Source organism: Xiphophorus couchianus, chromosome 14 (genome assembly GCF_001444195.1).
Source record: "Xiphophorus couchianus chromosome 14, X_couchianus-1.0, whole genome shotgun sequence".
Lineage (NCBI taxonomy): Eukaryota > Metazoa > Chordata > Actinopteri > Cyprinodontiformes > Poeciliidae > Xiphophorus > Xiphophorus couchianus.
In genome coordinates, this window is record NC_040241.1 from 9,478,476 (window position 1) to 9,506,332 (window position 27,857).

At 41.5% G+C, this 27,857-nt stretch overlaps 1 protein-coding gene and 1 long non-coding RNA gene across 2 annotated transcripts; one reads left to right on the plus strand and one right to left on the minus strand.

Annotated features, from left to right (window-relative positions):
- Positions 1-1,332: 1,332 nt before the first annotated feature.
- Positions 1,333-27,857, minus strand: tesk1b (testis associated actin remodelling kinase 1b). The gene is made up of 10 exons (XM_028038120.1): positions 27,628-27,857; positions 12,293-12,414; positions 12,119-12,167; positions 10,940-11,086; positions 10,066-10,148; positions 5,550-5,640; positions 4,797-4,880; positions 3,713-3,799; positions 3,284-3,383; positions 1,333-3,197 (listed from the first exon to the last, which is right to left on the minus strand). Exons 1-10 carry the CDS (start codon positions 27,817-27,819, stop codon positions 2,116-2,118), a joined length of 2,037 nt encoding a protein of 678 aa, XP_027893921.1. The 5' UTR covers positions 27,820-27,857; the 3' UTR covers positions 1,333-2,115.
- Positions 10,090-20,980, plus strand: LOC114157274 (uncharacterized). The gene is made up of 2 exons (XR_003598114.1): positions 10,090-10,214; positions 20,738-20,980. It is a non-coding gene; the product is annotated as an uncharacterized LOC114157274 (long non-coding RNA).

Genomic DNA, 27,857 nt, shown 5'->3' on the forward strand with positions numbered 1-27,857 from the left:
GATACATCAGTGCTGTGAACAGCCAATTCATTTTCAAGTTCTGGCTTGAATTATCTGTAATGGGAATCAATAAAAGAAAATAACTCGTTTTGTCATTTAAATGGAGCATTGAAATAATTTCATAAGTTTATGATGCAAATCACCAGCTTGATGTGCGTTTTGTGCATAAAATAAATTACGACTGTTTTCTCCTGTCACTTAAAGACCCTTTATAGTGTGTACATTTAAAAAAAGTAAACAATTTGGGGGTTTAAGAAACTTCATCTTTTATGACACTTTACTAAACCGTTTCAGTTTGTTGCTTGGTTGTGAATCACTTCTGTCATATTTTATTGAAAAAACAAATAAACGTTACCTTTGAATGACATATTGATTGATCAAAGAAAACCTAATTGAATACTTCCAAATACAGACAGGTTTTCTGATTTGTAAATTGCTTTAAGAAATAATGCTGGCATTAATTCTAACAAGATTTTTTCTAACATGCTCATTTCTTACATACAGAGAGCAGAACTGGGCTAAAATATTCATTGATCTATTCCTAGAGACAATTAAATCAAACTTTTATCCAGTGTCAATTTAAATAACACAACTAAGAGGACCAGACAAAAATGCTTGCTTACAAAAAAAGACAACCGTAAGATACCCACATTTAATGTTAAACCCAAAGCTTCTAGAAGTTTCCTCTTTTTTATACAAAACAATAAGTTTGTGTTTTCCCCCCCCGACCAGAAACTCAATACACCAACGAGATGTTAATATAACAAAAACATTTAAGGTCTAGTGAGTCTTCCCCACTTTTAAAATAGTTAGCTAATGTGTGAATGATTGTTATAAATTTAGTTGTAACTTGTCAAATAGTTCTTGGAAAAACAGACTAAATGCCAATATGCTGAATATCGATAAAAATATATTAAAGTTAACTTACCAAATATAGTACATTAAGCCAAAATAAGCTAATCTTTACTTTAACCTTTTTCAGTCAGATGGTGTTTTAAAACGTGTCACTAGCAGAAATCCAACTCAAAATGACCAACATGTATTACATTTAAACAACAAAATTAATGGTAATTTTTTTTTTTTTTTTTTTACCAAGCTCTAAACTAGCAGAGAAAGATAAAAAATAAATTACATGCACGTAAATAAAACTTGGTAACAGCGCTATAAGCCATACATTTAAACATGGTTAAAACGGTCACATTATGTTTGGTTTATTTTTTTGAGAAGGTATTTAGAAGATTAATCATAATATCAATATTTGTGGAAATAAGATGACCCTTTAAACGTGGAGTCATTGGAGAAGGTGACAGAAAACAGCTAAAACCTCAGTAAAGTCCATCTTTTTATTCAATGCCATTTTAAATAATAAGAATCTGTGCATCTCTTAAGCAGGTCTTTGACCACTCATTCCCAAATATAATGATAAACAGTTTCCTTATCAACAGTAATACAGTTGAAGTGCTTAACCAGGCAACCAAAATGGCCAACAAAGATCAAACAACAACAAAAACAGTCTTAACATTGTACAGCACACTCATCCTCACACACACACACACACACGCCGTCATTCGCACACCAACAAACACTCCCCAGAAATGATCTGTACACCTCTTGATAATTAAACGCATGAAAACAAAACTGCCTGCTCATTCAGAAGCAGAGTCAAACATCAAAAATAATCGTCATTGCAACAGTATTAATACTAAGCTTAACATTCCTCATTTCAGCATCATCAGTTTCATCCGGCATAATAGTCGTTCAGAGCTGTAAATTTACAGGATCTGGCTGCCACAAACTGGAGCGCTCACATGCTGACAAAGAGTCCTATCAGTCAAATCACAGGCTGACATCAGGTGCTGGGACGTCCTCGGTCCAGCAGAGGGCACCCACCAGCAAAGTCTCACAGTGCTTCCTGGAGAGAGAGTCGTTTCTTTTAAGTCTGGACTGTATTTTAATTAACTCATGCAGACACACAAATGCCTGTGCAACAAAAAACAAAAAAGAAAACATGTGTCTGGAAAATAAGTATTGCTGCATTAAAATCTGTGCAAATTTTAAGAAGACCCGCTTGATTCCCAGGGAAGAGCTTTGCATTTGGTGTTGACAGTTCAGGATTTATGTTTGAGCTCCTGGCAGGGTCAGTCCTGGATCCAGGCTGGCGTTGGTGGTGTTGAGGGTGGGGGAGGGCGGCAGGCCCTTGGGTCCCGGACAGAGGAGCCCGCGTGACGCCGTGTGGTCCCCGTTCAAGTTCTTGTAGGGGTTCCGACGAGGCGGAGCTCTCAGACACACCGAAGGGAAACGGAGTCCGGCCAGACAGCAGCCGGGACAGGAGATGACCTCCTCCTGGTCCAGAGAGTGTCCGCTGCCGGAGCCAAAGGGGGAGGAGCCGGCCGGGTCGGCGGGCGGGGAGTGGTAGCCATTGTTGTTGGCGGTGGGAGTGTCCGTGGAAGCGCCCCAGCCGAGCGGCCGGCTCACAATCACATTGTGGTTGTCCAGATTGGAGAGGGGCGGCAGACTGGGAGGCCCGTTGGAGATGGCCAACCTCCAGCCGTTCGCCATGGAAGATGTGGAGGGATTAAAGGGAGTCGAGGAGTGAGAGGGAGGAGGGGGCTTGGAGTAAAGGGGTGAGGATATGTCCTGCGTGTCTGGCGAGACGGTGCAGTCCATGGGCTCCTCCTCCATGTCCTGCTCCTCTTGGTCCGCCAGATTCAGCGACATCGGTTCAATCGGAAGACCCGAATCACCCGTCAGAGAAATATCCGCCTCCCCTCCTAACAAACTGTCCTCCTCGCTCCCTCCGCCGTTCACATTGTTGACCTCAAACATCGACTCCTCCTCAGCCAGGACGGTGTTTGGCGCAGACACCATGTGCGGCGGAGGCGTACACGGCAACGAGTGGCACCGCCTGTGTCGCCGGGGCACGTCGACGACCTCGCCATCGGGCGTGGGAACGTCGTCGCAGTCCGGCGGAGGCGGCAGGGTGAAGGTCAGGGAGATGACCGACTTGCTAGGCGTGTCAAAAAGCTTGATTTTTCCTCCTTTGAGGTCCTCCCGCTGCGAGAAGGGGTTCACCCGGGCGGAGGGCGCCAAGGCGACGCAGGGGAGAGCGTCCAGAGGGTGCAGCATGTCGGACTTGCTGCGAGAGAGACGCGGGTCTAGCGTGTCGCAGAGGGACGGCCTTCGCAGAGGCCCAACGGCTGGAGACGATATTGTACAGAGAAAAAAGTCAGATTAAATACAGGAAAACATCAGATTGTCACGTGGTGCCCAAACGACGTCTCACCTTTCACTGGAAGTTCGTCTCTCTGCTCTCTCTCAGCTCGTTTCTTCTTCTCCAGTTCGGCCACAATTTGGGAGAAAGACGGACGGAGTCTCGCTGCCATCTGAGAACAACACACAGATGCAGACGATTAAGTATGACAACAAGCAGAGACTCTTCTCATTGTAGTCATATTCCCTAGTGTCAGTTTTCTTTCTTAAATAAAAGCAAATAGATCACATTAGTTTCATGTTTTTTTGTCCAAATACAACAATCCCATAAAACCATCCATGTCCAGAACTTGCATTTATATGAAAGTTACATCAAGTCCAGCTCCATCGCTTCCTTCAACTTCCCCTACAGTCATGGCAGAAGATATGCAGATATAATACAGACAGCAGGATGGGAAGCAGCCATCTTAGCACATGTGTGTATCCAATGAGCGTTTCATACATTGCAGCAAGTGATGGCCAAATCCAGGAAGTAAGGTGGACAGTCTCCAACCATCTGCTGAAAGGCCTCAACATCCAGGCCAAAGTCCTGAAGGAAAACACACACACACACAAAAAATATCATTCTAAATGGCTTTCTAAAAAGGTACACTGTGGTTATCGTCCTATTTCTAATAATATTCATTTCTGTCAGATAATGGCTTTAACCATCATACTGAGTGGAGAAATATTCTTATTATAGCCCCAAAGGAGTTGAAACAAAGTACTGAAACGCTTACAGCTGGAAATGTATGCAATTTCTGCAGCTGCGTATGAATAACAGGCTAACAAATACACCAGCTGTCCAGATACTGAGAAAGAGCCAGAGAAAAAGTCTTAATTTAAAGCTAATTTCTGCCATTTGTTCAGAGAGAACAGAAAACTGTCAATGTGATTTGCTACCACAAAAACTGAACTTCCTTGCATCACTACCAAAGCATTTGTCCATGACTGTTTATCAGGAAAGTAAAGCAATGTATGCATATCAATGTATGCAACAACAATTGAGAAATGTATTCAATTTTAAAAGCTGACAGTATTTGATGTTTTTGAATTGTGAAATTTCCCAGCGAGTGTAACGGATCGTGTGGTTTTGCTGTTTTTCCTGTTTAAACACCATATTCAAAACCAAGTCCAAACATTTATGTGGTCAGAGACCGCACAAACTGTTGGGTCAAGCTGAGTTGATGCTGCACGCAGCACAAACACTCGCTTGAGTTTGAGGCCTGTATCAGTATTTGAATTCTCAGTCGAGATAGGAAAGCCAGCTTCCTGTTTGTCCAAGATAACAACCAGAGAAAAGATGACGAAATGATAAAGCCGTGACTTCGCTTAAAGCAGCTCCAGTCATTATGACACCACATTAAAATTCCTGCCGATCTCGCCGTCATCTGTGTTATGGACGCAGCCATGTTTGTGTTTGGGCTTTGACGTTCCCCCCCCTCGTTCCTCATGAAGATTGGTCTGGTTCAAACAGGATGTGGATGCGATGCACGTCGTAGAGGGGTTAAGCAGCTCGGCTCCGCCGTGGAAAGCTGAATCTGTACCTCGGTGCGTGGCAGGATGTCTGGGTCGGCCTGAATCCTCGCGATGATCTCACACAAGATGATCCCGTACGCAAACACGTCCACCTGTAACCATGACACCATGAAATGATTCATCAAGAAAAAATTAGGATAAAGAAACGATAACTATCCATTCCTCCAATTTTTTAGCAATACATTCTATTTTTTCTGCAAAGTTAGTTTTACAGATATGCAAATTGGTAGATTCATAGCAGGTAAGAGTAGATCTGCATTTAATATACATAAAAAGGGACACTGAAAATGTTTCCCACGATAAAACTTATCCAATTGTTAGGAGATTTGCAACAATACAACCAAAGCCATGAAAAATATAATTTGAAAATCAAAATATATCCAGCCACCAAAGAGAGTCAGTGGGATCATCATTATATTGTTGCACCAAATGGTTTTGTTTTTCTGTACAAATCTGCAGCTTCCTTCTGAGCTCTGGCACTTTGAAACGTCACTAAAACTTGATCATCAATATTTTAACTCTAAGGTTGAGTGGAAATTTCCACCAAGCTCTACAATTACAAATGAGGAAATATTACAATTACATAACCTGTCTTTTTGCTCTCTCAACAATAAAATGATTATTTACACATTTATGGCTTTACCTCACTGCATAGTTTCATGGTTTATTCAACCAGCTTTTTTATTACACCCACAGTCGACATTGAACTCTGGGAACAATCTTCAGTTTAAAGAGTGCAGGAGGCCCCTCATCTTCAGTACCTTTTCATTGTACACTTCTCCTCTGAGCACCTCTGGGGCCATCCAGTAGGGGGAGCCAACAACTGCCAAACGCTCCTGGATTTCCTCCTCACTGCGGAAAGAAGAAGAACGATGCTAAAACGGTAGCTTTCAGATGCTAACTTTTAAACGGCCCGTGTAAATTCACTTCCAATGACATTTTTGGGTAAAAACATCAATAATATAAAACTGAAATGTACAAAAAGGGCTTAAAATTGAGTTACAATAAACAACAGAAGCTTTAAACAAGGGAAAAGAAATACAAGCTAAGACCAAGTTGTGCTGAAATTAAAATTAAACGAATCAGAATGAAGCTTGGACTTCCAGAGTCCTTTTGATTAACCGAGCCTGGAGCTAAAAAAAAAAAGGTAAAGTTTTAACTTTTTAAATATTATGACTCGGTGCTTTTCTTTTCAGTTCATGTTCAGTTGAAACTTGGATAACCTGAGGGATTTTCTAGCTCTTCTGATGCTAACTACTACTAGCAATACAAACGGATGACCTGCGTTAAAAACACGAACTATTCTCAATAGTCTCGGTCCTGTTTTGTTTTGTCAGCCAAAAGGTTTTACATCCTGGTCTCATTTGACCAATAATACTTCAGAGGTTTGTGGTTTAAACTTATAAAAACGAACAAGTTTAGCTGGCGCTACAAATACAGGGCACAGCGCAGGCAACAATTTACCTAGACTGAAAAAAACAACAACAATCATTATCTAGATGTCAATTTACTGCGTGTGGCAGCAACATCTCCCACATTTGGACTAAAATGTATAATTAAGTGTCTGTATTTGTTTGTTACAAGAGACACTTCGGGTGTAAGCATTTTACCGTCTCCTGCGGGAAACGAGAGATAAAATTAGATATTTACTGTATTGACATTAAATTTAAAACAACCCTGCTGTAGGTCAGAGTTTGGTTGTTGTTTTTTTCATGCGCCGAATATGAAACATATTTTTCAGATTTGTTAACGAACATATTTTAGACTTGCCTTTTAAACTGTACGACTTTAGTTTGCTGAAATGTTTTGGCAAGTGCGCCTCCATCAGAGCAAATATTGTAAATTAATGATGAGAAATGTAGAAAAGCCCGACAACTGTTTAAAGACAACAATTTTAGTGTATGCAAACATTTCCTTCTAAAGGAAAAGAAGAAAAAAAATGCACAAAACTATTGAATTTAATCAAATTGGACGTTGATTGATGTCTGTTGACCCTCTTCCCCCACATTCAAAATTAATATCCTAATTTACAGGGACAAGCATAACACAGAATCTTCCATATCCTTTACAATGAACATCAAGACCAGAAGTAGATGAATCAACTCCAGAAGCCCCGGATTTGTTGAAAAGCATCAACTAGATTAAACTGCGGTACTCGTAAGGCACCGTAAGCAACAAACAAATAAATAAAACGCATAAAAACACTCAATCTGATTAGCACAGAGTCAAGGGAAGAGAGGTTTTCTGAGGTCACTGTTTGTGCGCTTGCCTGCGCTTCCCCCTGCGTCTAAGAAACCACAGTATTTTCAGTTATGTTGAGATATTGTTGTGCAACTTTAGCAGAAAAAAAAAGGAAGGAACTGAAGAATGTGCAAGAGGGACAATGTGATTGTACACACACACGCACGCACACACACACACATGCCCACATGAGCACTCCCTCCTGCTGGCAGCTACTTCCTCTCCGTTTCTATTTCCATCTGCCACGGCGGGTTATGATGCAGCAGAAAATCCAAAACAAGAGCCGAGACGGTCATGGCTCCCGGTGTAAACACCATTTGGAGAAGTGGACTGGCACAAACAAGAACGCGCAGAAGACAGAAGGAAACCGGCTCGACCGACAAGTACGAGTTGGAGTAAAAACAAAAAGACACCAGAGGGACAGCGAGCGGAGCAGCGGGGGGGGGGGGACTGTAATAGTTTGACCATATTTGGAGCTTTTCCTAATCCCCCCCCCCCGGACAGACTCCTCAATCATCTCCGTTGCTTCCCTCATTCTTTCTCCACTCCATGCCGTTTTGCAGACGAACACAAACACGGCGTCCGCTCTGCTTATTGTGCAAATGTGTTTGAGTAAAAACGAAAAGCAAACACGACCTCAGGGGTGACAGACAGGCGCACAATCCACCAGCTGCCGTTAAAAAAAAATAAAAAAATGGAGGCACAAGTATGTAAAAGTAAACAGTGGCTGTCATTCAGGTGGAGAAAGAGAGAGAGATGTCGCATTTGGGAAATATCAGGCCTCGTTTTCAGCTTCCCTCCTGCTCACATTTTACTAGGTGATGCACACAGAAAGTATTTAAAGCGAGAAAGTTACGAGCGGGGCCCCCGGCCGCCCGACTGTGGCGCGCACTTGTGTAAACACAAACGGTGGCTCGGCCGAACCAGAGGGAGCGGAAGCAGAGCACACTGAGGAAGGCGAGTCAGGCTGCAGGGCGAGGCGTCTTCGACTCTGCAGAGCTAAAAAGGAGGAAAGGGCACAACTCTGCAGGCAGAAGCTTGAAAAAAAATTCGCTCTAAATTATAAAATAATATCTGACTATTAAACATTGAACATCTAAGAATTTATTAAACTGATGTGTGCTTGTTCAAGAATTTACTGCTTTTTAAAAGTTTTTTTTTTTTTTTTTAAATCAAAATTTGACTATCAGACCTTAAAACCATTAACATTTTGCACTGATTTCTGATTTTCCTTGCCCTGGTTCATGAACCCACCGCAGCCAAGACGTTCAGCTCTGTAGCAGCAGCTGCTCTGTTGGCCGAAGACTCAAAGTTGGATGAGCAACGAGGAAGATGAGAAAGTCGAGGACCACTAGAACGTGGATTAATGACTTCAATGACGCAAGTGACGACTGCGTAGAGGAAAATAATAACCAAGATGAGAATTACTGTGAGAAAGACTAGACTGTGGACAACGACAATACTGTTTTTCTACCGGGCCGATTTGTGAACACAAGGTGAAATTGTGAAGAATAGTCTGCGCCGTTTTAGCAATGGCAGTGGAGGAAGTGAACAAAGCCGTTCAGTCCGTGTTGGCCAAGCTTCCAGATATTGAATTAACAATAACAGCCGCCTCGTTTGGATCGGCGCTTCTCCCTTCGCACTGGAAGATGGTTGGGGTGACTGTGGCTCTGTTGGTAGAGCAGTCGTCTTGCGATCGGAAGGTTGTAGGTTCGATTTCAGCTTCCGCCTGTCACATGTTGATGCCCAAGGGCAAGGCACTTAACCCCAAGTTGCCTACCGATCTGCGCATCAATGCATAAATGTGAGTACCAATGGGTGAATGTGCAAAGTGGTAAAAATGATCAGAAAAGCGCTATACAGTCCATTTACAATTTCATGGACAAATGTTAGCAATTGAGTAAAGTTTAAAACTTTTGATTTAGCAATGGCAGTGGAGGAAAAATATAAGGCTATGATAAATAAGGAACAATGACAGCAATGTCATTGTTCATTGCTGGCATGGCATGAGGACTAAGCCAGGTAGGAAGATGAGAACTATGAAGACTATGAGGACTGGGACGTGGACAACAGCAATGTTTCCTCTCTGACAAAAAATTTAATTTCAGCATCACATACCCTAAAACTAACTCATGGATCTCCAATCACCATACATGTTTTGCAGTCTAGAACTGCAGCTTCTCGCATCCATCATCACCACTTCTGCAGCTGCACAGCTTTACTTGCTCAACATCAGATCCAACTTTAGATTTAGTGCTTCCTTTCCGGGGCTTAAACGTAATCGTTTCTACATATGATCTCAGAAATATGCAAATGTGCCAGTAATTTTCTAAAACAGTGACTTTACACAAACCAGGGGAACACTTGCTCTCATTCCAACTCTTATGATTGCAGCCAAGAGATTTATTTCACAAGGAGCATTTTGAAAGGGTGACTTTTCTGAAACATTTTTTCCACATTGTGGTAATTCTGGTTCCTAAGAACAGAATCTGATCTCAAACCAGTTCTGGAGCCATGAAGTCACCAAGAAGAAAAAACCTAAACAAAATAAAACTTCTGTTTCTTGTCAAACAGTGCAGAACGACTATAAATTACACGCACCGCACAAATGTGATTAAATGCAGCTGCAAACACAGGAGCAGATAGCATGATGGGAGCAACAGAGCTAGTTGGGCGTCATCTGCAGTGACTCAGCTGTCAATATTTACTCCGTCTATCCATTCTTTTATTTGAGAGAGCAAACGGGGGTCAGACCACAGTATTTGGAGGAGGCGACTGGTGTCTGCATACCATTAAAAACTAAATCTACTGTGATTAATGGTTGCATTTTTTTGTGACTGTGTCTCATCTGAATGTGTCCCAAGGTTGGATGAGAGGGCAGGGGAGGAAAGAAAAAAAAAAGAAGTTGAGTGAAAATATTTTCAGAACGATACGGCATGACCGATATCCCACAAAGAATGAAGTGAAGGCATGTGATTTATTGAGACTTATCTAATCGCAGAAAGTTTATAGATGGTTACGTTTTTATTGACTGACCTGTAATCTGGGATTTTCTCTGCCAGGCCAAAGTCTCCCACCACAGCTGAGCACATGCCGCCCTCCAAGCGCACCAGACAGTTCTGCACACAGGAGGTCAGAGGTCACAATGGTTGCCATCTAACGCTTCACATCCAAAAACACAGACGGTATGATGACCTCAGTAGTGAGCCAAGATGAGGCATTCAATAGGTTTTAGTTGCCGTAACAACAAATTTTAACTGCAATTTACTGAGCTCTTTACACGACTAGCAAATAGAGCCTCATTGTGGGAGTGAAAATAAATTATTTATGGTTTACAATTTCTTGTTTTTAGCACATAAAATGATGGTACTGCTAAATAAAAACCAGAAATGCTTCCTAAACACACAGTACACATCATAGTTTACATAAAAAGACTTATAACCTTTCAACAAAAATGACAATTTGTTTAACATTAAAAAAAAAATCTGTAAAATGAATTTAAGTTTTATCTTGACCTCTTATCGAATCAACTACAGACGTAAGGTATTTAAAACTGAACGCTGTTCCTTTTAAAATATAATTTTCTTTAAATTTGCAGACTTAGCAGAAATCTGAAACTGCATCTAACAGGCTCTTCTCAGTAAATTCGCACAATCTGGAAGGATTATGCTAGGATTAAAAGTCACTTTGAGGCCAATTAGCCAATATTTCTAGTTCTGAACTTTTCTGATCTGATTCCAGCATATTGCTGTCGCAAAGCTAGAGTTAGAGCAACGTGGTGTTATGGCAGACTTTGTTGCGTGGCAACAATACATGAGGAAAACCTTTACCTTCTGCAAAAATGTGTCTAAAATGTAAGAAAAGGTGCACATTTTCATTCAGTAACCTTGCAGGCAGTGTTGATGCTAACCTTAGAGGTGAGGTCCCTGTGGAAGATGCCCTTGCTGTGCAGGTACTTGAGTCCGCGGGCGATGTCCAGAGCCAGGCTGAGCCGCGCGGCCCACGACAGATACACGTCACTGCCCAGCAGCTGCTCCAAGTTACCGCCATTAATGTACTGGACCACAGAAAGAGATAAAAAAACAACAAAAACATGTTCAGTTTAGATTTAATAAGCCTTTGCTGAACCTCTGGTATGAATAACCCTTACAAAAGGGAACGTGGCAGTGTGTGAGCTGCAGCAGTGTTCATTCGGCGCATGAACTAAAGATCAGGCCCTGTGTCGAAAACACACAGCAACATGAAAACAAGCACGAGCGCAAGCGACGGGGGTGTGAATGCACCAGATCTCACTTTAAGTCTTCGTGTTGCTTCCCATTTGCTGCTGGGTAACCATGGTAACCACTGGTGAACCGATTACATGCAAAGGAACAGGTGACACAAGGCGCCTGACCTCTGCGTGTTTATTCAGGTGATTCTGTGTCCTTGCTCTGACAGGGACAGATGCTCCATGTTTACTCGACAGCGGCTCAAGTTAAGAAAGAAAAAAAGTTGCTGCTTTTTTTTTTTTCCTTCTTCTTCTTCTTCTTCTTTTCCTTATTTTGCAACAAAACCAGATCAGACCCAGAGAGAAGTGTGGTCATTTAAGGTCCACAAATGGTCCCCATGCTGCACTTTGTGGAAAAATATGAAACTTGGGAGATGATGAATTCAAGCCAGAGGTGTTCAATCTTTCTCCACGAATATCCAGATGTCGAAATGTCAAAATCAAACTGAATTTTTCCACACTGCAAAGAGACCCTGTGTGTTGAAACTGTGTTTTTGCTAGAAGTTTCTTTTCTTTTAGCTCCTCTGAAGTGGTGGGCCACTTTTTCCAAGACCAACACCAAACCGACTTCTCTGCAAATGCAACCGAGTTTGCCGTTTACACAAGAAGCCAGGAACCAGAGTTTTGGCTGAACATCCTGCTAACTGATGCAGGGAATCATCTCGACACTTCAGTCCGAGTACAAAAACAAGCCTAAACTTTCTCCTAATGCCAGTTTGATACAATAAAGAGCAATGGCCTGGCAATATGGGTGAGATTATCATCCTGCTTTTTAGGTAAATCATGGCGAATCCTAAATGAAACATTTCATCAGGACCTCACCTCTGTGAGCGCGTGCAGCTGTCCCTCATGGACACACACTCCTATAAACCTGCAGGGAAACATGGAAAACAATCAAAACCACATGTTTTTCAAGGACTAATTCAATCAACACTTAATAGAATATTTGACGCATTTGCAGGTATATAAACGTATGATGATCATCGTTTGAGTTACCTGAGTATGTTGGGGTGCGATAGTCTGTTCATGAGCTGGACCTCCCTGAGCATGTTGGCTCGGTTGCTGGCCAGGATGTTCATCTTCAGAGCCATCACCTGACCCGTTACGCGGTGCTGCACCTGGGATCACGGGACAAAACGGGACGATTTCAACCTCATCGTGTCCAAATTTACAAAGAGAAATGTTCAAGCAGTCAGAAAAGGCGCTGTTCGCTAGATAGAACCCAACTGATCTTAAAAGAGTAAAAACACAGAAACAAAAACATTCCCAAACTCGTGCGTGTGGAAACTCTGTGCTGCTCTATTTCTGGAGGCCGGCCAGGAAACACTAGCAGGTCGGCTGCACCATCAGCTGCACTTTCTGGCCAAACCTGTCGTCATGGTGATGGCGCCGTCTGGTATGGCAACGTCGGAGACGCGACTTGCTTCCTCCTTCTCTCCCCCGCCCCGCACTCCCAGGCCGTGCATTTGCTTGGCATGTATTTTGACTTCTAAAAGAAATTTATGCCAGAAGGATGTGACAGCTGAACTGTTTGGCACAGAGAGAAGAAGTCAGTGTTGCTGCTTCTTTTACCCCGAGACTAGAAGCGCAAGTAGAAATGAGGAGGAAAGCTGTGAGAGCAGCCCAACAGAGCCACATGCATTTGTGCAAACTCTTCACTGGCTGCATTTTACACTTTAGTTTCAGTGGAGAAGGTTTTCTGTTAACTAGAAAAAAAAAAAAAAGGAAGAATTGTAGCAAGAGAAGTTCAACGCGGAATGAACCGAGGGCCGACAGTACAGATGGTTCGATAGATTGGTGAAGAGAATAACCCAACACTCCAGCTGGTTACACAGAACCAGCTGGTTATTCATGCTGTGGCGTTTAGAGGAACTGGATGAACCAATGCATTACTCAGAAAGAGTAGAAGGAGCTTTTTATTCATTAAATTTAATGAAATTAAATCTCAGCAAAATTGCAACGTCAAGATTTTTTCCCGGAGAGATAATTCCAGGAAGGACAGTCTCCTTCACCTTAACAAAACAATACAACCTGTTACCATGCGAAGCTACAAGGCCGCTACAGCCTGGAAACGTAACTTACACTCAAGTTGGTCTAAAATGAGTCAATTTATAATAAAGAAAAAAGTTACAGGGAAGAACTTTTTTCCTCTGGTTGCCTTGCAGACTACAGAGACTGGATGGTGAAAGATTTGTTTTACAAAACAGGAAAATCAAGTCTTCCTCTTATTGCAAAATTTACTCCATTGGATTTATGGCACAACAATCCTCTCTGTGTTTACTGAATCATAACAGCCTTGCTAAGCTAACAGGCTCGCTGTTCATTTTGGGGTTTTACATCTTCATACTTTTAAAGTGTTGGTTGTTTTCAGTGGTTGGTTTTGAGAATGGGTCGTTGTTGAAGTATAGAGGGATTCGTCAGGGCAACAATTTCACACTGGACCCACTGATTAAAGTTCTTTGAGATGAGAAAGTCCTGGAGCAACCCGTTTTATCCGGCTGTTTCTCCCTGCACCTGTTGCTGTTTACTGCTGGTCAGCTGGCTGAAAGAGTTGCTGTTGTTTGCATTTGCAATAGAATACATAACGTTTGGGGTTTTTTTGCTCAAGTTCATTGTTCACGGAGAATGTCATACTGCTTCAGGTCTAATATGCCGGGGAGAAAATTTAAATTTGTAGTATTGACCTCCAAGATGGAGCTCAAAGTCATTCTGCTTGGATCAGGTGTCAAACGTCAGATTTCACCAAAGTAGTGGGTCCAAATGTGATCAGAACCAAAATAGATGTAAACATAAATACTTTGGAAAAACAAATAACCAAAGAATACACCAGTTAATAATTGTCTTAATAGAAATAATTAATAATAAACCAATGGTTTCAGTACAGTGGAACAAAATGGTTGTTTCTGGATATGAAATGGAAATTGTGAATTAGACACTCGATCTGTTTGTGTCCACACAGCCACTACCGTTTCTGTTTTCCTGCCTCTTACAGCAGACTCGTTTGGACGCACGAGGGATTTCCAAACACCCTCGGAACCGCGCAGATGACAACATTCGGGTCGCATTTCGACACCGCGGCAGCTCCTGCAGAGATCCATAAATAATTAAAATTTAACAATGCGGTCTTGGAACCCTTCCACTCTCGGTCCAACGTACAGTCGCACTTCAACTCATTCAGCCCTGATGACTGACGTGACGAGCACTGAGGTCGGGGACCCACATGTGACCCCCCCAGCAGCGCAGAGGATGTAAACAGTCTCACAAAAGGATAAATACCTGAGAGTCCAAGGATCCTTTCCAGGTCAAAGGTTAAACATCCTCAAGAAGTCTAACAAACTTTTATTTTAGCATTTGAACAAACTTGTAGCAAAATACTAAACTACTTCAAAAATAATGAGGTAAGGATACAAAAAAAAAAACAAAAAAAAACTCAACTTGGGTAATAATTTCAAGGAGAAACTAAATCTCTTCTGCGATGTTAGTTTGCTATAACAGAAGTCTGCCCTGCTGCTAATAACAAACCGTTATTTACATCAGAAATCAGGAGTTGTGACCTTAATGCTTGACTATACCAAATTTCCTCCATGCTAATAATAAAGCCAAAGGGGCACAGCAGGGTTTCGGATTGCGCCTTCATTAGCAAAGGAAGAGTGTGTAATGAAGGAGCGGCGGTGGATGAGGGTCAAAGAGCAGAGCCTCCGAGCCGTGACACTGGCCTAGATCTGAGTCCTGCATCAGTGTTCACGCGCACGCACGCATATTCACACACGCAGGTCTGCACAAAAGAAAAGGACATCGTTTGTTCTGAGGACGACGACAAATCGCAGCCTTCCAAGTCAAGCTGCAGGATGTGCATGAACACACGCATGCAAATCACACTTGAGGGCAACGAAGCCGCCTTCTCTTCAGGTGGAAAATGAAGCAGGAACTGGAGCCAGTGTTGGACTAATTTCTGCCTCTCCACTGCACTTACAGAATGAATCACGTTTGTAGGGAGGTGGGTAAGACTGAAGTGCAAGTATTCCTCCTCCACCTTGAACTTTCACACGTTACAAGTGCAAACTTTTGTGTCTTGTAAACAGATGTGATAAACAGAACATTGAACTATTATGAAGTGCAAATAGTATAGATTAAATGGCAATAGCTAAACAAAACAGACTGAGACTAAAATAAAATGGCATTAGATGCTAAATGCTATTTGCAACAGTTTTTAGAGATTCTATAAAGCATCACAATATCAGTAAAAACCACAAAATTGGCTGGTTTTTACCACAAAGGTAAAACCAGCCGTATGAAAATAGGAGGCTGCATCACTCCATTTATCTCAGTCACAGCTGGTGTGACTCCAGGCTCTGTACTGGGACCAGTACCAGAACAAAACTGTAAAAGTGTCATGTATTTGAAGTAAACCAATCTTTGGACCATACGTTAAAGACTTTGAAACGAATAAATCTAGAGGGAAACTCAAACATATTCACACTCACAATTCAAACAGTATGATTTTTTTAAAAATACGCATTTGTTTGAAAAGACAAAAGGCAGAAGTATAAACTTATTTAATCCTGCTGCCTTTTTCTTTTACTTCTTACATTAAAAAAATAAAACAATTTCTTTCACAACAGTGATAACATACCTAAAACATACATCCAATCATTCATCCACAAAAAACTGAGAATCCTCCACTGAATAACCTTTTAAAACAACTTTTTGTAAATTTTATTTTAAACCGTTACGTCTTTAAATTGTTTCAATCTTTACCTGTTCCAATTTTCTTGTTCCTGTTGGTTTACTAATGTTTTCTAACAAACCTTTGCATACTTCACAAACTGATTTATACTATAGTCTAAATGCACACAGGCGGACTACTTACTAGCTACGCAACATCTGGAGGCAATTGGCTGCAATAATTTTATTTAGGGGTATTGGAGGAAACGGGGCTTGAATATGAATTCATGCTACATTGAAGGTGCCGTACCTGCAGCTCTGCAGCTAAAAATCCCGTTTGCCCTCTATTCCCTGCCCACATCTGTCTTCACACCTCCTTGTAGAAATACTTACATGCTCATCTATAATCCAGGGATTAACAACCCGTCACAATGTGACTCACACTGCAGACTGGCTGCATTGCACACATGGGCCAAATGCTGAGGCAGCCTCATTCCACCCAGCTGTTTTGTTCCGACAGATTTTAGCCTCCAAACAAACGGGCTCTTGCTCGTCATCATTACAGCCCGACTCAACGTGGCGGTCAGTACCGAGCCTTTCAGACAGCAGCAAAACAAAAACACGGCGTTTGTGGCGTTTCTTCCACACGTCTCACTCCCAGCGCTTCAATGGTCACGGCCGCCGACTCGCCGCTGGAATGCCCACACTGGGATCATCCAGCGACATAAAGCGATTACCCACACACCCATGCTTCACTCTCGCTCACAAACATGAGTTCAGACACACCCCTAAGCTCTCCACCAAAACACACTCTGCCTTGTAAAGTGCTGCCGTCAGCAGCACGAAAGGTCACGGGCGCCGCGCGCTCGTCAGCCAGCGGCCCCGCGAACAGAACCGACCCAAAACAAAGACAGGAGGAGAACGCTCACAACTGCAAGAGGGATGCATTAAAGCTTTTATAGATGTGATTCTAATGGAGTTTTTGATGCTGAGTTAGAGTCATAGTGAGAAGTGGTTTTTTCTGAACTAATGAGCTTCTTCCCGTGAAGTGCTCTCACTTCTGGTCAGCTGGAAATAGAGTTAAAACCTCTTTGCTGAAACGATGAGATGACTGATTCAATAAGACAGCAATTGAACTAGGAGGGAAAAAAAAAAGTTTAAAACAGAAATACTGTAGGCAAATATATTGAAAATAATATTTAAAATGGTGGCCAATTTCTAGGATACTTCATCTCTTTAAATTGTTAAATGCAGAGAGAAAAAAGCGTAAAAATCTAAGATAAAAGTTCATTGCAAGAGGGTTTCTGCAAAGGATTAGGGGTTAACAATAATTGAAAAAAAAAAACCCATTCAAATTAATTTAAACAATGAAAAATTGACAAATTTAAATCATTTTCTAAATCCCTTAAAGCCGTTTGCCCATTCATGCAGATTTTTAGCCAATCTGTGCAATAATTTTATTTCCTCGTGTAAAAAAACCGACACACTGTGCTCTCACCTTGCAGGGGAGACTGCAACCATCAGCATAAATACGAAAACCATGTGTGCTGAGCACATCGCATGCTTCGCTGGTGTCGCGGAGGGAAGAAAGTGTGGTTGAGTGTGACCAGAAAACCAGCTACAAACACAGTTCAGTGACTTCGCCATTGGCAGAGGGTCAGCTCTGGAAACCTGGTGGCTTTCATGTTTTCTGCACCACTTCCCTTCCCAAACAGCAGCAGAAGTCGTACATCAGTCGATACACGACTGTAAAGTTTCAGCTGGAAAGCGTTGTGGCGGTGAAGTAATGACGAGCCTCGCCTACAGCCTGTGTGTAAAAAGTTTGTTAAAGTTCGGAGAGACTCCGCCCACTCTGTAAATTTTAAGAAAATCACCCAATTCCCCGAACAGGTCGGCGACTCCGCCTGAAATTCTGCTTTCACTTTAAGCATGAAGCGGCACGTAAATGTGCCGGCGTGTTTTCATGCAGGCGAGCGAGACGACGAGGAAGTCGGAGAAATGGGGTTCCAGCAGCCAATCAGCAGGGAGCGCTGGCTCTGTTAGGGGTCAGAGGTCACATTGTGGTAGTGGACAACACACCCAAACGGCACAGTGAACGACTCCATCCTTCCTTATAGACGAAACATGGAGTCAACAGTTTGTTAAGTCAACAAAACTCAGCAGGTGGTAAAAATGTTAAAAACTTAGAATGGCTGAGAGTAATGATTCAAAACAAACATTTATCACTTTTCATAGTTTAGGTTAATCTAAAAACAACTAAAAATGTAAAAAAATAAAAAATAAAAAAAAATGTTTGATGCTAATGTGTTTTGTTGATCTTGTGATTACATTGTTTTACTTTTTCTTTTTAACGTCGCCTAATCATTTTAGCCGTTTTATTGTGTCTGATAAAGACTTTTCAAAACTTTAAAACAACAAAGGCAGTCTGGTCACACACGTCATTATAAAGAGATGGGAACAATTACAAGAAGGCTTAAAGGGATGTGTCAACATGAACGCATGTGCCAACAGGTCTTAGCTCACCTTTTCAGTCATCGGTGGCTCATGCATTCCTGCTCGCAGGCTGCCTGTAAATCACTTCTTGGCTGCTAGATTTTATTACCCATAATGCAACACAATTAAATAAACTATTTTTAAAAAGAAAACAAAGCTCACGATTCCTTTTCTTGTAGGTTCCTAGGGTGTTTAGTGAGTAAATGGGTACATCGATTACTGAAATAGTCAACTAATTTAGTAATTGATCAAGTGTCAACTATAGATTATAGACTAAAAAAAGGCAATTTGCTGAAAAGAACATATTCAAAGTGGTAATTAAGATAAAAATCTTACAAAACAAATGTATAGATTTTATGATGACAATGAATTTACACAATTTATAAATGAATTTAAAGCCTCAAGTGGGATAGTTTTAGCTTCATTCATTTCAGATTTACTAAAATGTTGCTATATTATTGCATTTTAGGCAATATGTTTTTTAAAAAAGGAATTGATTTGTTTGTTTATGCATCTTTTAATGTATTTCTAATATTGTATAAAAAGGCTAAAGGGGTTAAATGAACAATCTGTACCATGTGCAATTTAAAAAAAAAAATCTGATTAATTGACGAATAGTCAATAGAATAATCGATTGTTAAAGTGATTGGTAGCTACAGCCCTGATCTTAAACAGCGTTCCAAACAGGACATTTTACGACGCCAACAGGTACAAAATGTTTAAAGTTTATTCCAAGATTACTGAACTGATTACAGCTTGAGCTGCAGATGCTACAGTATCACATGAGCTGAACTGCCAATTACCTCATGCAGTCATGCTTTATACATAGACTATTCCTTTAAAAACATTACAATTTTGACTTGACTGACTTCTAAATCTAAAAAGGTGATGAGATTTTACTTTGTGTCCCTCACACAAGTCTGAATTAGTGTCTTTTTTTTTTTTACGTTTCATAAATCAGATTCTAAAGCTAACGGGACAGAGAACAAACGAGCTCGGCTCCATCATAAACGGATTTCACCACACAGACGCCACCATTGGCCATTTGTTTCTCTCCTCACAGGGGAGTGGTCCTCCTTGAGGTTTAGCTAAAGACTGCAGCACTGCTAACAAGTGGGTGGGAGGAAACTCATTGTGAACCGACATAAACAAACATCAACCATCTCTGGAGATAAAACTAGAAAAACACTGACGGAAAGGAAAACATGGATGTTGGGCAATAGCTGCACAAACCATCTTACTCCCTGGTCCAGTAGAAATACATAAAAACATAAAGGTTCAAGTAAAGACAGGCACACGCTCTGGGCCCCTCGGTGCTTTTGTGTTTTGTGCGACAGTGCAGAACATAAACAAAGCCTGATGGCTGTGCAGCAAGTGGCAGCAAAGCAGGATCCAACAAACAGCAGCAAAAAGAGCGGGACAAGAAGACGAGCTAGCGCTAGGCTCAGGCTCTGACGTTCAAGTCTGCACAGGCTCTGCAACACCAACACCCAAAATGCAGCGCAGCCGCATAAATCCCAAACTCTGGAAGCCGATCATGGAGCGCAGGAGACAGCCTCTGATGGATGGCGCTTTGTACGCCGGCGACTTTGAGGATCAGCTTTTCCTAGTCGCTCCTCTGTTGCCGACGGATTCCTCCCAAGCTGAAATTCTTCCAACGAACTGGTCAAATCTCAACTTGTCCCGCTGGGTGATTTCCCGCACTCATTTCTAAAACAATCATTATCTCTATCGTTTCGGGGAGTGTCGCTGTGTTTGTGATTTAGTTTCCACAGACAAAAAGACAAAAAACAAAACAAAAAGCAGATGAATGAAATATTGATGCCTTGGGCAGCTCATCAACTGTCAGAAAATTATTACTTTCGTAGTTCCCATCATTCACTCAATCCGAGTTGCACAAATCCTAAAACAAAAACAAGGAAATTAAACCTAGTAGATCTGAAGCTGATAATGTCACATCTAATAAAGTTGATGGTTAATTTGTGGCATGTTGAGCAGCCGTATAACCGGGATCTGTAAACCCACAGAGGCGACGACACCAGATATGTTTGGCGACCCGTTTCCTCCACATTATTGCGCTGTCACAAGCAGCTGACATGCAGACATTAAGGTTTTCAATCATGGTCACTGTGTTCTGTCGCACTAATCCCATCTTTATCCCTTTTCCTCGTCTCCAGTTCATCATCAGATCATATTTTAGAAGAACTGAGCCACTGGTAAGGTTGTTTTTCCATCTCTGTTGCAGCCTGTCATTACAATAATGCTCTCTTCTGTGCTTTGCAGACTCCAAAGATAACAAGCAGAGGCCCAGCCCTGAGCCTCGCCGACGTTTTTCTATCATCATTATGAATTTGAAGCAAAAGCTGGGCGAAGAGCTCAGAAGAAACCCACTGAAGCCCCCTCAAAGAGTCTTCGCTTATGAGGTCCTGGATGTTCCATAAAAACCGTTACACTGAAAATGAATGGGGCTTTTTTTGGCTCCCTTTTAATATGGGCTAATAAAACGTGATCCGGGAAACAGCAAAATGCCCCGAGGCCTTTTATTTCAGCTATAATTATAACCCTGCACCAGGTTTCAGCTGATGTGCTGACAAATACATATATTTGCTGCAATCTTAACACTGGACTAAAGAAAAAAGAAACCCACAAAACAATGTCTGAAGATATCTTGGCCTTTAATGAACTCTTGCAGCCATTTGCACGTACTTTCCATCAAGTAAGCTTTTTGGAATTGCAAAAACATGTGGGGTTTAAACGGCTCTAAAAAAAGGAGAACTGAATTAGGGGCATTTTGACACTTAGAAAAACTTTTTAAAAAAGGTTTGTGGTTGAGAAAACATTTGTGTGAAATTCAGTTTTTAAAAAAAATAGCTTCTACAATTATGTAGCAGTTTATGTACAATAATTAAAATAGTAATGCAAGGGCCTTTTTCCTAAATGTAAACATGTTTTATGCATGGTCAACTCTGAAGGCAGTGTAATTTGTCTTTTTTTGTAAGATTTTGTGGCAGCAATGGGCTTTACATTGCTGCCACATTACATTTACATAAAAAAAACAAAAAAAAACAGCCAAGCTGGGTGGTGATCAACGCATGCAGCAAAGGTCACAAGGTTGCGATGTTGGAGGGCCGCGCTGAGGATGAGCCTCGACCGCTCAGCCGCACAATACGGCCATTTTTACAGATTTATGTCGGAATACATTCACAGAAAGAGAAAATATTGGTAAATTACAAACAGCTGGAACATTTATGTACCCAAACTCTCCTCCCGAGTGTTGCGCCAAAACTGCAGAGCAGTTACACACAAATACAAACTTTTGGTTTGTATTCATTACGTCTTCATTAGCGTTAGCTGGAATCAGGGACATTTTAAGGCCGCTAACGCTACTGCAGAGCTAACACACAGAAGCTAACACAGCTTTCTTTAAAAACCTATTTTAAGCAAATACAACTCTATAGAGAGAAAAAGAGTGCATGTGAAAGCCCAGTGGTAAAATCTGAAAGACTTTAACCCATGAGAAAACATTTAAAGAAAAAGGAAGTGATTTATGGTGGTCCAGTAAATTCTGCAAACAAGACCAAACTTAAATCCGTCAGGAGGTTTGTTACGCAACAGCTCCATCGACAGCAGGTGTTATCTGCATTAGCAAACATCTCGTCGATTATCAGGAGAAAGGGCTCCAACATGACGCGATAACACAGTAATCCAATTAGAAACGGATCCAAGTTGTTCCTCGTAAAACTCGCAGGCCTGTAAAACGGCGAACATGTAATCGTATCCTGCGAGTTTATCTGAACTGCTGACTGATGGCGAAAATTATTTCTGACTGATGCGGCTTTATTGCTCTTGGAGCTCCGGGTTTCAGAGGCTGACGCAGAAATGAGAGGAGAAGCACTGGAACATTTTGGAGAATATTCAAAAACAGCACCTGAAGGATTTGTCTCCCTTCTCCTCCCCTACTTTTTAATGCCTCCACCCCGCCACCTCCGTCCCCTCAGGTTGCACAATTGCACCCAGACGAGGTGAACAGCTGCCCGTCCGCCTGCAGCGATCCTCCATTGATCTGCACTCAGAACTGGAGCTCGACAGCAGCACAAGGCGGGAGGCCAGGCTCTCTGTAACCAAGTGCAGAGCATCCATTTCAAAGCAGCCATCCTGCACATTAAGTGGAGCCTAAATTCATTTAAAACAACACCCATCTCAGACAGTTTGTTCTGCACAACACAGTCGAGCCCATTTTCTCTAAACTCAACCAGGATACAGCAGCAACCGTCCAGTCATGCGTGTCGGCAAACTTTTTTTTTTTTTTTTTTTAGAGAAATTAAAAAAAGGTAACCGATAGCCACGGTGACAATTTTGCATTTATATTGCGCTATCAAAGGGCAGCTAAGCGCCAACCTGACAAACCAGATGTAAACATGGTTGCATTTGCATGTTCATTAGAAATTCAAAGGCCACAGCGGAGGGATCGGCCTCAGACGGAAAGGAGAACTGGGACAAGAAACCAAAAAGTCTGTTTAAAATGGAAGAATCGAGTTTCACCTATCCTTAGCAACCAATTCTGTGTGAAACGAGGTTTAAATATGGGCATAAATAAACAAACAAATACAAGAAGTTTGATATTAAAATAGGGAACAACAAGACAGTCCCATCTGACAACATATGAAGAAATGATTTGGTACGACACACTCAGGAACGGCTCATTTTAGAAAAACAGCAAAAGAAATCTCAAAATATTGAGCACCCATTCTCCACTTTCTCCTCCAGGGACTCTCCATCACCGTGCATTTTCTGTATAATTTTCAAAAGCATGCAGAGCACACTTTTGTACTAAACAAGATGCTGTGTCTCTAACGAAATCGCTTCTAAATATAGACATACTGACATACTTTTGTGCCAACGACACAATGGAACACTAACCAGTAAGACGATGGCAACCTGAGCAGAAAAATCACACAACACTTACCTTTATCATGAAGATTAGAAACATTAAATGTGTATAAAACATTAAATGTGTCTAAATCTTCTTGGGGAGCTGTTTAAACCATGGTCATTCAAAAATAAAGCCAATTTACAAAAGGGAAGAGACAAATCCGTCAACTATAACTCTGCAGCCCTGATTATTTGCGTCCATCACCCGATAATGCTGAACTTTAAACACAGGGAGATGCATGCACTGAGCCACGCGCAGTAAAAACCACGAGTCACCGTAATAGAAGATCAGCATGAGCAAACGCGTTGTGCAATAAAAACAACGGCGAAAACAGAGAAACAAGATAATGTGGCTTCCTTTTAAATTCATCAATAAGCCTCTGCAAAGATAATCTTCCAGTCAACACCATGCTGATTTTTTCCCCTCATTACTTCGATGAACATAAATGATAAAATTTTATGGATTAACTGGTCAGACGAAGAAACTAGAGTTTACACACAAGAGGTTATTCCCACAGGATGATACTGCCACCATCCTGTTTGACCATGGCAGTAGAACTCATGGTCGGTGTTTTGAATGTAGGTGCGCATTTACGTCAAGATCCAGTTACTCACAGGTGAACACTTTACTAATATCACGTTAACTTCTGGTCACAATCAGGTCCACTGGGTTTTATTTTAGATCCAGTTAATAGAGGCACGCCAATCTTTTCTGGTTTTTACATGCAAAATATTTTGAAAACTTTACTTCCATTTCACAGTCAGGCACTGCTTTTTGTTGGCTTATCAAAGAAAACATTAATGATATTAAAGTTTGCGGGTCCATAGTGCCGAAATGTGAAAAAATAGCAACAAGTACAAGCGAGACTCTGAGCCTTAATGCTAAACAACCTGTTAGATCCCCATTCAAAATGAAAATTTGAAATTAGGCAGGTCTTTTTTTATTTTATTCAGTAGCATCAAAAGTTATTTAAAAATAATAAAATTTGGAAAAAAAAGTTAAAAGAATAGAAATATTATCTCATCTCAGAATAAACAAAGCTCCATTGTATTCTGATTACCTTAATTGTAACAGTTTTATCCCTAATAAATAGACATGTTTGCACATTATTTCAATGCAGGGTTTCCCTCAGTGTATTATAAGCCTGGCGGGCCACCAGGCTAATCATTGCTTATTTATTTAAGTCTTTTTAAAAATGTTTGCATTTTTTAAGACTATATAGTTGGTGTTCAGGTATTCATTTTCTACTAACAGATTATTATCAGGTGATATTTTCAAATTTCTTGTCAACTTTAAACATTTTTCAACTCAGAAACACAACATGATGAATGACTGTTCTAGCGCCCAACCACCAGGCTTATTAAGTTTTCTGGAGGAAACCCTGCCAGGCTTGCATGTTGCTTTTGCATTTGAGAAGCTAAAATGTACATGAAACATGGCAATGAGAGCAGAGCCATCTGTTCAAGGATTTTATTGGCATTCGTTACATGAGTGCATTGCTCCATGTAATGTGCAATATGATTGTGATGTTATAGACATTGTCTAAAAGATTTATCTACTGAACATTACCAAAGACTATTTTCTAATACCAACTGCGTATATATATATATATATATATATATATATAAAAAATCTAAGTTACGAATCATTTAAAAATCTTTAAAAATATTTTTTTCTCTACCTCTTCAAGTCTTGCAGACTTGACATGAATAAAAACTGGAGGCATTTCAAAAGCTTCATTTCTTTTAATCGCTTCTCAGGTGACCCAGCTCGCCCCTTCGTCAGCCGCCCTTTGTAACGCGCCATTTTTAACGCCGTTATTAACGGGGCATTCCCGGCAATTAGGCTCTATGGAAGTGAGCAGAAGCATGTCGAGCGGAGGACGCAGGCCGCTGGCCCGCACAGAGAGCGAGGCGTAGAGTTACAAACACACGAGCACATGCGCTACCTGCGCAGACCGTGTCACGTTACACACACACACAAAAAAAAAAAAAAACACCACAAATATCATCGTGTGACAACTGATGTATGATGAATGGGACGTTGTTCAGAAACAATTATTAACCACTGCTCCCCTTCTTACGCATGTTTGGTATTGAATGCAGTGGTTGCCATAGTTAACACTCGTTTCGCACAACGTGAAACCTCACGTTGGTCAACAACGATGACAGCAGGTCAATACGTCAGCCTGCCTGGTCAAACAGTCAAACACACGAATGGCTTTAATTAGGCATGTGAGATTCCCACGGTAATTTGGGGTAAAACAATAAAATAAAATAAATAATAATAATAGTGTGGTTTCACTGTATTTACAATCTATGTATTTTAAATTAAAATGTACAATATAATCCAATTTTTTTTACATTTAAAAATAAATACAAAGCAATTTACCATTCTGCGGCTTGTACATCATTGACCGTTACAGTTTTACTCTGCATAGACTGACACAAGTATAAAAAGTTCACATTAGGTGGGCGGGTTCCCAATCTGGCTCAGTAATTATGCTTCTCATAGTTTACCAACCGTCTTAAATCAATATCACCTTCATAAGGCTGATGCTTCTTCAGTTTCCAAACCAGGACTGCCTGCAATTTTCATAACTCAAAATATTTCAAAACAACCAAATTTGTGTCTTTTGAGAAGGATGAAAAAAAAGCAACATGTTGGGGAGGGGCAGAACAGTGTTACGCCTGGTTTATTCCTGCTGTAATGCGTTTCATATCAGAAGCACATGTGCACAGTGGTTGACGCGTACCCATTTTTGTGATGTAGCATTTGCTACTTGTGCAGTCAGAGTTTGGCAGACACTGAATGGCGTTTGACTCGAAGGCTTATGTCCATACAAACAGCATCTTTAGACAAAAATGTATTCTCTTGGCTCTTTTCCCTTTAGTCCCTACTGGGTTTGAGTGTCTACTGCTCTAGTCGAGTAGCACCCACCACTAGAGTACTACAAGGTACGAGTCAACCCAAGCGACTGGTTTGGGTCATTTTCTGTTACAATTGAGTGCCACTTCAGTGTGGGTGGGCTTGTTATAGCGGCAACGTAAAGTAACGTGGTTTGCATGAGACACAAACAACATGACAATGGAGGAGAAGCAACGGTAAACCTGCTGCTCAGTCTGTTGTCAATCGTCAGATTCAAAGGAACAGAGCCAGAAAAGGTTGCGGGTAGCGAGACGAAACATTCTGGATAAAGGTTTGAAAAGCCGTAGCGCGGCATCAAACCAAAAAGGTACGAGACGCATAATGTGTGAGGATCGACCAGCGGTGGCCAATGCTAGCTGGCTATAGTCATATACACAATAATCGAAGCGGTACCATAGTTTAATGGTTGATGTCAGGTGTTGATGTCAAAAGTATGGATGCGTTTCAGATGGCTGTCCTGACATCCACAGTTTAAAACAAGAAGGTGGGTAAACGGCATACCCATCAAGTAAGGGTGTAAAAGTCAGAGACGGTATTCAAACCTAGTCCTCTTGACACATGCGGTGCATGAAGGTACAGTCGTGACTTTGGTTATACCACAAGTTTTTCAACTTTATCACATATGATTGTTTTATAAATCTTCCAGCATGAATGCATTTCTTACCAACTCACACACCTTTCTTTGTGTGGTATGAGATGGATAATCTGTGAGAAAGAGTTCACAGATTATCTGTAAATATTTTACTGCTCAAAGTGCCAACTAGAAACAACCAATCAGAGCCAGGAGGCGGGTCTTAGCGCTGTCAATCACAATAGTGTGGAGCTGCTTAGCCCCGTGCTCTTTGCTACAGCTTTTCCTATTATTAGCAGATCATGTTGTGAATGCTAAGACTAGTTAGCATAGCGACTGACGACAGCGGATAAAGGGTGTTCATCCATTAGCACATTTTAGCAGCGAGTACATGAGGTTGATTGACAGGAAGACCTTCCTTTTGGCTCTGATTGGTCGGAGCAGTGCATTTCTATATCTAATTTTTTCAACCAACTGACCGGCAGTGCACAGCAACAAATACAGACACAACTTTTACAGGTTTAAATGTAAATCGCTGGAAACAAAGTGCTTTTAAACTGTTTTGGGCACAAGCCAAATTATTCTTTAAAAGTTCCCCTTTACAAGCATGCAAAAAACTTTTTTTCCGATTAAAGAGGTAAACGTTGAGTGCATTATGTCTATAAAGCTGAGTTTTAATGAGGATGTGAGGAGAAACCCGCCCTGATTCTCAGGAAAAGGGTGCGCTCTCCTCTCGCTCACCTTGAACACCTCGGAGAAGAAGCCAGCCCCGATCTTCTCGCAGCTGAAGTCGTCCAGGCGGGCCAAGGTGGACACGGCGCTGCGCAGGGCCCGGTAGGAGGACGGTCGGATCCGGTTGGTTCCGTGGACGCTGTGCATGGGCGGCTCGGCGGCTCCCTCCTGCTCCTCCGGGTCGACCCTCTCCGTCTCCATTTCTGACGGAGGAGGTGTGACCGAGTGCGTGGTTTACA